At 50.4% G+C, this 10,476-nt stretch overlaps 1 protein-coding gene across 1 annotated transcript in view; it reads left to right on the forward strand.

Moving 5' to 3' along the window:
- The first annotated feature begins 5,598 nt into the window (after nucleotides 1–5,598).
- Nucleotides 5,599–10,476, forward strand: part of DHDH (dihydrodiol dehydrogenase) — a 12,656-nt gene continuing 7,778 nt past the window's right edge. The window contains exons 1-4 of the mRNA XM_017500507.2: nucleotides 5,599–5,776; nucleotides 6,177–6,288; nucleotides 6,902–7,065; nucleotides 9,869–10,121. Coding sequence (XP_017355996.1) covers nucleotides 5,687–5,776; nucleotides 6,177–6,288; nucleotides 6,902–7,065; nucleotides 9,869–10,121 — 619 coding nt within the window. The 5' untranslated portion in view covers nucleotides 5,599–5,686. The remainder of the gene's footprint in view (nucleotides 5,777–6,176; nucleotides 6,289–6,901; nucleotides 7,066–9,868; nucleotides 10,122–10,476) is intronic.

Genomic DNA, 10,476 nt, shown 5'->3' on the forward strand with positions numbered 1-10,476 from the left:
TCAAGCGATTCTCCTACCTCAGCCTCCCTGCCTCAGTCTCCCTAGTAGTTGGGATTACGGGCTAATTTTCTATTTGTCTAGCAAAGATGGGGCTTCTTGTTGGTCAGGCTGGTGTCGAACTCTTGCCCTAAGGTGATCTGCCTGCCTCGGCCTCCCAAAGTGCTGGGATTACAGGCATAAGCCACCGCGCACGGCCTGTGAAACCCCATTTCTACTAAAAATACAAAATTAGCTGGATGTGGTGGTGCACACCTGTAATCCCAGCTACTTGGGAGGCTGAGGCAGGAGAATCGCTTGAACCAAAGATGCAGAGGTTGCAGTGAGCCAAAATTGGGTCACAGTACTCCAGCCTGGGTGACAGAGCGAGACCCCGTCTCAAAAAAAAAAGAAAAAGGACTGTGTTCTAGTGTCGGGGTAAGTGGATTGTTTTGGCCCGAACTCCAGAGGATCAAGGGAGACCGTTGCAGCTGCCCGAGGAATATTTGCTCTCTGGAGGGAAGAACCCTATCCATTAAGTTGCCAGACCAACCCCTCCCCTTGGCCCAAGATTCTGGGAAATCCTGAATAATGTTTGCCATTGGCCTCTTACCAGCTCCAGTAGAAATGTGTCCGGCCAGACTATGCTTAATGGATAATCGGGCCAGGCTCGGTGGCTCATGCCTAATGCTTTGGGAGGCCAACATGGGAGGATCACTTCAGCCCAATAGTTGGAGAGCAGCCTGGACAACATGATGAGACTCCCATCTCTGCAAAAAGAAAATAAAATTTTTTTTTTTTTGAGACGGAGTCAGGCTCTGTTGCCCAGCCTGGAGCGACAGAGTGAGAGACTTGATCTCAAATAAATAAATAAATACTGCAAATATATATATATATATATATATATATATATATATACACACCTGCCTGCCTGCCTGCCTGCCTTCCTTTCTTCCTTTTTTTTTTTAAAAAAAAAGATGAGGTTTCGCTATGATGGTCAGTCTGGTCATGAACTCCTGACCTCAGGTGATCCACCCACCTTGGCCAGGCTGGAGTGCAGTGGTATGATCATGGCTCACTGCAGCCCAGAAAACGTTTCTTCTGGCCGGGTGAGGTGGCTCACACCTGTAATCCTAGCACTTTGGAAGCCTGAGGCAGGCAGTCACAAGGTCAGGAGCTTGAGACCAGCCTGACCAACATGATGAAACCCCGTGCCTACTAAAAATACAAAAATTAGCTGGGCGTGGTGGTGCACACCTGTAATCCCAGCTACTCAGGAGGCTGAGGCAGGAGAATTGCATGAACCCGGGAGGTGGAGGTTGCTTTGAGCCAAGATTGTGCCACTGCACTCCAGCCTGGGCTGCAGAGTGAGAATCTATCTAACCAAAAAAAAAAACAAAAAAAGAAGAAAAGAAAAGTGCCAGGGTTATAGGCCTGAGTCACTGCGCCCAGCCGGTTACTATAATTTTATAGTGAATTTTGAAGTCAGGTAGTGTGATGCCTTCAGGTTTTTTTTTTCTTTAAATAGAGACAAGGTCTCACTATATTGCCCAGGCTGATCTTGAACTCCTGGCCTCAAATGATCCTCCTGCCTCAGCCTCCCAAACTGCTGGGATTTACAGACATAAGCAACCACGCCTGGCCTGTGATGCCTCCAGCCTTGTTCTTTGTGCTCAGGATGGTTTAGTCTATTCAGGCAGGCTGTCAATGTTTAATGGTAACTATTTGTTCTGAAATAATTGAAGACTTACAAGAAGTTGCAAAAATAGTACAGAATGTTCCCACGTGCCCCCTCCCTGCCTTCCCTCCAATGATGGTATCTTATCTGACTGTAGCACATGGTCACAAGCAGGAATTGTTACGGCTACAGTACTTTTTAATCGGGTACAGGCCTTACTGAGGTTTCACCAGGACTTACTTGGGTTCAAATGCACTTTTGAAAATTTTGGGGGCTGGGCGCGGTGGCTCAAGCCTGTAATCCCAGCACTTTGGAAGGCCGAGGCAGGCAGATCACCAGAAGTCAGGAGTTCAAGACCAGCCTGGGCAGCATGATGAACACTTGTCTCTACTAAAATATATAATTTAGCTGGATGTGGTGGCGGGTGCCTGTAATCCCAGCTACTTGGGAGGCTGAGGCAGAATTGCATGAACCTGGGAGGCAGAGGTTGCAGTTAGCCAAGATCACACCACTGCACTCCAGGTGGGGTTACAGAGTAAGATTCCATATCAAAATAATAATAATAATAAAATTCTCCCTTGAATTCTAATCACCACTGCTCACAGCTGGTCTGTTTTCTATCACTATATATAATTTTGTTACTTTGAGAATGTTATATAAATGGCATCGTTCAGTATGCAAACACACTCCTTTTTTTTTTCTGGGGGGGACTGAGTCCTGCTCTGTCACTGATCACTGCAGCCTCTATCACCTCGGTTCAAGCAATCCTCCCATCTCAGCCTCCCAAGCAGCTGAGCCCACAGATATGCACCACAACACCTGGCTAATATTTTTTTTTCCCACTCAGCCCAATGCTCTGGATAGAACCACCCAAGTTGTTATTGGTATCAATAGTTCATTTCTTGCCTGGCAAGGTGGCTCACACGTGTAATCCCTTGGGAGGCCAAGGCGGGCAGATCATGAGGTCAGGAGTTCAAGACCAGACTGGCCAAAATGGTGAAACCTCATCTCTACTAAAAAACACGAAAATCAGCTGGGCATGGTGGCTGGCGCCTGTAATCCCAGCTACTTGGGAGGCTGAGGTAGGAGAACTGCTTGAACTGGGACCCAGGAGGCGGAGGTTGCAGTGAGCCAAGATTGCACCACTGCACTCCAGCCTGGGCTACAGAGCAAGATTCCATCTCAAAAAAAAGGTCATTTCTTTCTATTGCTGAGTAGTATTTTGTTTTGTTGAATTCACTGGCAGCTTAAAGGAAATTTGACCTTAAGCTTTGACATGTAGAGCTGTTATGAACAATTGTGTACTGGTTTGTGTGCAAACGTGTTATTTTGTCTCTCTATGACAAATACCCGGGAACATCAATTTTTTTTTTTTTTTTAAGATGGAGTTTCACTCTTGTTGCTCAGGCTGGAGTACAGTGTCTTGATCTTGGCCCACTGCAACCTCCATCTCCCGGGTTCAAGTGATTCTCCTGCCTCAGCCTTCCAAATAGCTGGGATTACAGGAATGCGCCACCATGTCTGGCTAATTTTTTGTATTTTTAGTAGAGACGGGGTTTCACCATGTTGGCCAGGATGGTCTCGATCTCTTGACCTTGTGATCCGCCCGCCTCGGCCTCCCAAATTGCTGGGATTACAGGTGTAAACTGCCATGCTTGGCCTTGGGTGTCTATTTGTATGAATTTTATCAAATGTGAAGATTCGAGTATTTATCGCCACCATCAGAAAACAGAACTATCCCATTGCCACAAAGAAACTCCCTTGGGGGTGCCCCTTACTGATTAAATCCTCCAGGCCAGGTGTGGTGGCTCATGCCTGTAATCCCAGCACTTTGGAAGGCCGAGGCAGGCAGATCACCAGAAGTCAGGAGTTCAAGACCAGCCTGGGCAGCATGATGAACACTTGTCTCTACTAAAATATATAATTTAGCTGGATGTGGTGGCGGGTGCCTGTAATCCCAGCTACTTGGGAGGCTGAGGCAGAATTGCATGAACCTGGGAGGCAGAGGTTGCAGTTAGCCAAGATCACACCACTGCACTCCAGGTGGGGTTACAGAGTAAGATTCCATATCAAAATAATAATAATAATAAAATTCTCCCTTGAATTCTAATCACCACTGCTCACAGCTGGTCTGTTTTCTATCACTATATATAATTTTGTTACTTTGAGAATGTTATATAAATGGCATCGTTCAGTATGCAAACACACTCCTTTTTTTTTTCTGGGGGGGACTGAGTCCTGCTCTGTCACTGATCACTGCAGCCTCTATCACCTCGGTTCAAGCAATCCTCCCATCTCAGCCTCCCAAGCAGCTGAGCCCACAGATATGCACCACAACACCTGGCTAATATTTTTTTTTCCCACTCAGCCCAATGCTCTGGATAGAACCACCCAAGTTGTTATTGGTATCAATAGTTCATTTCTTGCCTGGCAAGGTGGCTCACACGTGTAATCCCTTGGGAGGCCAAGGCGGGCAGATCATGAGGTCAGGAGTTCAAGACCAGACTGGCCAAAATGGTGAAACCTCATCTCTACTAAAAAACACGAAAATCAGCTGGGCATGGTGGCTGGTGCCTGTAATCCCAGCTACTTGGGAGGCTGAGGTAGGAGAATTGCTTGAACTGGGACCCAGGAGGCGGAGGTTGCAGTGAGCCAAGATTGCACCACTGCACTCCAGCCTGGGCTACAGAGCAAGATTCCATCTCAAAAAAAAGGTCATTTCTTTCTATTGCTGAGTAGTATTTTGTTTTGTTGAATTCACTGGCAGCTTAAAGGAAATTTGACCTTAAGCTTTGACATGTAGAGCTGTTATGAACAATTGTGTACTGGTTTGTGTGCAAACGTGTTATTTTGTCTCTCTATGACAAATACCCGGGAACATCAATTTTTTTTTTTTTTTTAAGATGGAGTTTCACTCTTGTTGCTCAGGCTGGAGTACAGTGTCTTGATCTTGGCCCACCGCAACCTCCATCTCCCGGGTTCAAGTGATTCTCCTGCCTCAGCCTTCCAAATAGCTGGGATTACAGGAATGCGCCACCATGTCTGGCTAAATTTTTTTTTTTTTTTTTTTTTTGATACATAGTCTCACCCTGTCACCAGGCTGGAGTGCAGTGTCCTGATCTCGGCTCACTGCAACCTCCGCCTCCCAGGTTCAAGTAATTCTCCTGCCTCAGCCTCCAGAGTAGCCAGGACTACAGGTGCCTGCTACTATTTTTGTATTTTTAGTAAAGATGTGGTTTCTCTACGTTGTCCAGGCTGGTCTCGAACTCCTGACCTTGTCATCCGCCCACCTCAGCCTCCCAAAGTGCTGGGATTACAGGTGTGAGCCACTGCGTCTGACCTCAGGGCTTTTAACAAGCAAGACAACCTGGTTTTTAAAATTATAGCTTCTGGAACCAGCCAATTTACAGGTCTTCACCTCCTGATTGTGAGGCCTCCAAAAAATGACCAGATATCTTGGAGTCTGTTTTCCCCTTTGTGAACTGGGGACAAAAGAACCTACTTCCCAGGTCTGCGGGAAGAAATCAGGAATGAGGAAGGTCAAGCGCGGAACTGAGGACCTGGCCTACAGGTGCTCTATGAACATTAGTCATAATTATTAACTTTGCTGTTACAATCCTCTCTCTCCCTCTGAACAACTCTTAAGGATGGGAGAGCAAAAAAGTCAGGGTAGAGTTTTGCCACAAAGTCCAAAGGGCAAGACATTAAATCTAACTCCTCAGGGATTGGTGTTGGCCAGAAAGCAAGCCTCCCCTCCCCCGCTGCCCTTCCCGCCGCGGATCCCGCAAGCTTAAAGTCAGATATGCAGAAGCGACGTCTAAGTGCCGTTCCCTCTGTAAGGCGGAGCTAAACGGTGCATTCGCCCAATGGGGAAGCTAGAACTAAATGACCTCACTGTTGACTGGAGCCAACGAGGAGTGGCTTAGGCGTAATGGAGGCGGAGACTGGGGGACCCGCCCCCGGGTGGGCGGGGTTTTTGGTATTTAATTCGCGCGCTGGGGCGCTCGGTTTTAGGGACTCCGCATCGCGACGATGGCGGTATGCTGGGGCATCGTGGCTGCTGGCCTCATCTCCAGCGACTTCACGGCCGTGCTGCAGACGCTGCCTCGCTCTGAGCACAAGGTCCGCCTGCCCTCCGGATTCTGGGGAGGAGGAGGCGGGGGGCGGGACTCTAGGGTCTAATGGAGAAGGGATTTTAGGGTTCAGGACTCGTGAATGGGTTGTCATGGCATGAAACGTTTGTTTCCTTGCTACCTCTTTCTCCACCTCTGTTCTGCAAATCTGAGAGTCTTGAGGTTTGGAAAGGTCTTGATGTGAGGTACTGTGAAGAGAATTTAAATATTGGAGGATTTCATAACGGCTTTCCTGCAGATCTCTAGGGTCTAAATATCCAGTCCCCGTCATCTCCGCCCCCAGGACCACGTCTCCCCTTCCCCTGGCCTGAGCCTCCTCCTCCGCCTCCCTTCCATCCAGTTCCCACACCTGCCCCAGCCACTCAAATATTACTCTTGCGCCGCTCCAGGTGGTGGCGGTAGCGGCCCGCGACTTGAGCCGTGCGAAGGAGTTTGCGCAGAAACACAACATCCCCAAGGCCTATGGCTCCTACGAGGAGTTGGCCAAGGACCCGAACGTGGGTGAGTGGCGAGGGCAATGGGGGTGCTGGCTGCCGCCCCTGGAGATGCCCCGTGGGAGATGCAAGGCTCCTCAGGATGGGCCAATCCCTTTGGGTTCTATAAAGACCTTTGGCTGGGAGGCAGAACTATAAAACGGGCTAAGCCTGGCGCGGTGGCTCAGGCCTGTAACCGCAGAACTTTGGGAGGCCGAGGTGGTCGGATCACCTGAGGTTGGGTTTGAGACCAGCCTAACCAATATGGTGAAACCCTGTCTCTAAAAAATAAAAATAAAGCCGGGCGCGGTGGCTCAAGCCTGTAATCCCAGCACTTTGGGAGGCCGAGGCGGGTGGATCACGAGGTCAAGAGATCGAGACCATCCTGGTCAACATGGTGAAACCCCGTCTCAAAAAAAAAAATAAAATAAAAATAAAAAATAAAAAAAAAATAAAAAGCACAGAGAGAGAGACAGAATGGCGACAGGTGACAGCTCCTTCCGAAGGACAGCTCCTTCCGAAGGACAGCTCCCTAAGAGAAACGGTCCCCTGGGTTCTGGGGCAGGGCCTCAAAGCTGCGGGCAGAGCTCGGCGGTCTGGGTGGGTGGGGCTACTGACCTCTTGACCTGCTCCCACACTAGAGGTGGCCTACATTGGCACCCAGCACCCCCAGCACAAGGCGGTGGTGATGCTGTGCCTGGCGGCAGGCAAGGCAGTTCTGTGCGAGAAGCCTATGGGCGTGAACGCGGCGGAAGTTCGCGAGATGGTTGCGGAGGCCCGATCCCGAGGCCTCTTTCTTATGGAGGTGAGAACAGAGGCGACCTTCCCATCCAGCATAGCAGTGCTTGCCGTTACTAAATATGGTTGCCAGGGGGTGGGCGGGGTCAGTGCATTTGCCAGGATGTATCTGAATCTCCTGGCAGCGTGTTACTGTGAGAGCCATTGCTTTTGGCCCTTAGCAAACACCGCCAGGCTTACTTACATTGCTTGAATCTTGTCAGCCTTTAAGAAAAGGAGGCCAAGAGTGGAAGTGGCATAGAATGGCAATGGGCTTAGTTTGGGTGTGTTTCCAGGGATAGAGGTTGGAAGGAACAAGGAACCTCCTACAAACCTGCAGTGCAGTGCAGTGGCATGATCTCTGCTCACTGCAACCTCCACCTCCCGGGTTCAAGCGATTCTCCTGCCTCAGCCTACGAAGTAGGTGGGATTGCAGGCGGTTGCCACCACACCTGGCTAATTTTTGTATTTTTAGTAGAGACAGAGTCTCACCATGTTGACCAGGATAGTCTCGAACTCCTGCCTCGGCCTCCCAAAGTGCTGGGATTACAGGCGTGAGCCACTGGCTGCGGCCATCTCAAGGTCTTTAATGTAATCCCATCCGCCAGGACCCCTTAGCCCCCGTGAGGTCACACATTCACAGATTCCAGGGATCAGGACATGGATATCTTTTGGGACACCAGTATCCAGCTGCCACAACACCCAGACTGTCCTGTCCCTCCTCTGCCCAGAGCCTGCCTGCGGCTCCCTGGTGCCCTTAGGCCCCTGTTCACGCTCCTCTTGGCTGCTCGGAGCCTGCTTGGAGCCTGGGCTGACCTCCGCCACATCCGCCAGCCCCGCCCTTCTCCTGTGCACCCTGACCCTCTTGTGTCAGCATTTTTACAAATTGCTGGAGTGCAGCTGGGCGCAGTGGCGCACGCCTGTAATCCCAGCCTTTTGGGAGGCTGAGGCAGGCGGACCACCTGAGGTTGAGAGTTCGAGACCAGCCTGGCCAACATGGAGAAACCTCGTCTCTACTAAAAATACAAAAATTACTGGACATGGTGGCGCATGCCCGTAATCCCTGCTACTGGGAAGGGCGAGGCAGGAGAATCTCTTGAACCCAGGAGGTGGAGGTTCCGATGAGCTGAGATTGTGCCATTGTATTCCAGCCTGGTGAAACTCCGTGGAAAGAAAAAGAGGGAGGGAGGGAGAGAGAGAGAAAGAAAGAAAGCAGGCAAGGAAGGCAGGAAGGAAGGTAGGCAGGAAGAAAAGGAATTGCTGGAGTGCAGCCTCAGGACATTTGCACCTTTGTTTGCTCTCCCGCTCTCCCGTGACATTGTTTCTCTGGGCTCTTTGCCTGGTCCATGGAGGAGTGTCGCCTCCTCAGGGAGGCCCCTCCCCTTCTCCCCCACACTCCCCCTCTCCCTCACCACCCTGCATCAGGTTAGGGAGCCTCCCTTTATTTGTGTCCTTGGTATTCCTTTGTTCATCCCTTGGTCGCCTGTTCTCTGTCTCTCTAGACTGGCTGCTCCAAGAGGCAGAAGTCTTTTGGTTTTTGTTGTCGTTGTTGGTTTTGAGACAGAGTCTCACTCTGTCACCAGGCTGGAGTCAAGTGGCGCGATCTGAGCTCACTGCAGCCTCCGCCGCCCGGGTTCAACGATTCTTCTGCCTCATCCTCCTGAGTAGCTGGGATTACAGGTGCCTCCCACCACATTTACCTAACTTTTGTATTTTTAGTAGAGACAAGGTTTTGCCATGTTGTCCAGGCTGGTTTCGAACTCCTGACGTCAGGTGATCTGCCCACCTGGCTTCCCAAAGTGCTGGGATTACAGGCGTGAGGCACTGGGCCCGGCCCCTAGTTCCAGGAATTTTTAAATTGTGTTGTTTTGAATTTTCTACATAGATCATGTCATCTATGAACAAAGAGTTTTATTCTACCTTTGTAATCTGTATGCCTTCTTTAAGGAGTTTTACTAGGAAATGCACACATCACTCTCAAACCCACTGGCCTGCGTGCTCTATATCTGCATCTAATCTCTTCTTGTGAGGACACCAGTCATATTGGATAAGGGCCCACCCTAATGACTTCGTTTTAACATAATTATCTCTCAAAAAACCCTATGGTCACAGCAGTCACTTTCAGAGGTGCTAGGGAACACATGAATTGTGGTTGAGGGGGCAGAAGCGGAAGGGAGACAGACACAGTTCAGCCCATCACGTGGGGAGACAGGGGTGATGGTCCAGATGAGAAAGAACAAAAGTCAGTCGGGCGCGTTGGCTCATGCCTGGAATCTCAGCAGTTTGGGAGATTCCAGGCTGAGGTGGGAGGACTGCTTGAGCCCAGGAGTCTGAGGGCAGCCTGGGAAAAATAGTGAGACCCTATCTCTATTAAAAAAAAAAAAAAAAAAAAAAAGGTAATCCCAGCACTTTGGAAGGCCAAGGTGGACAGATCACCTGAGGTCAGGAGTTTGAGACCAGCCTGACCAACATGGAGAAACCCCATCTCTACTAAAAATACAAAATAACCCGGGCGTGGTGGTGGGCATCTGTAGTCCCCGCTACTCGGGAGGCTAAGGCAGGAGACTCGCTTGAATCCGGGAGGTGGAGGTTGCGGTGAGCCGAGATCGCACCACTGTACTCCAGCCTAGGCAACAAGAGTGAAACTCCCGTCTTCGGGGAAAAAAAAAATGAAAAAGAACAAGAGTCAAGAGAGTCAGGAGCAAGAGGGATACCACCTGGGGACGGATGGGCTGTGTTTGGAGACTGGGTTGCGGTGGGTATCCACCCATGATGGGGACCCCAGAAGAGATTAGAACTGGGTGGTTAATGCCTTTCCTTGTGGTCTGCAGGCCATCTGGACCCGCTTTTTTCCTGCCTACGAGGCTCTGAGGTCTGTTCTGGCCCAGGGAACTCTAGGAGACCTCCGAGTGGCTCGGGCAGAATTTGGGAAGGACCTCACCCATGTGCCCCGGGCTGTAGACTTGGCCCAGGCTGGGGGAGGCCTGCTGGACATCGGCATCTACTGCCTCCAGTTCATGTCCATGGTCTTCGGAGGGCAGAAGCCAGAGAAGATTTTGGCCATGGGAAGGCGTCATGGAACAGGTACCGTCTATCCTGGAATATTTCATGGGGATGGGAATGATTATCTCTCCCTCTCTGGGAGCACTGAGCTGGGGACAAGGCTCCAGGCCAATGAGAATTAGATTAGATACCTGGAGGAACAACGTTCCATGAAGCCAGGGACGATCAGAGGCACGAGTCCAGGTGGGCTGGGCGTGGCGGCTCACACCTATAATCCCAGCACTTTGGAGGCCAAGGCGGGTGGATCACGAGGGCAAGAGATCGAGACCATCCTGGTCAACATGGTGAAACCCCGTCTCTACTACAAATACAAAAATTCAGCTGGGCATGGTGGTGTGTGCTACTCAGGAGGCTGAGGCAGGAGAATTGCCTGAAC

This window comes from Cebus imitator, unplaced genomic scaffold (assembly GCF_001604975.1).
Source record: "Cebus imitator isolate Cc_AM_T3 unplaced genomic scaffold, Cebus_imitator-1.0 Scaffold266, whole genome shotgun sequence".
Lineage (NCBI taxonomy): Eukaryota > Metazoa > Chordata > Mammalia > Primates > Cebidae > Cebus > Cebus imitator.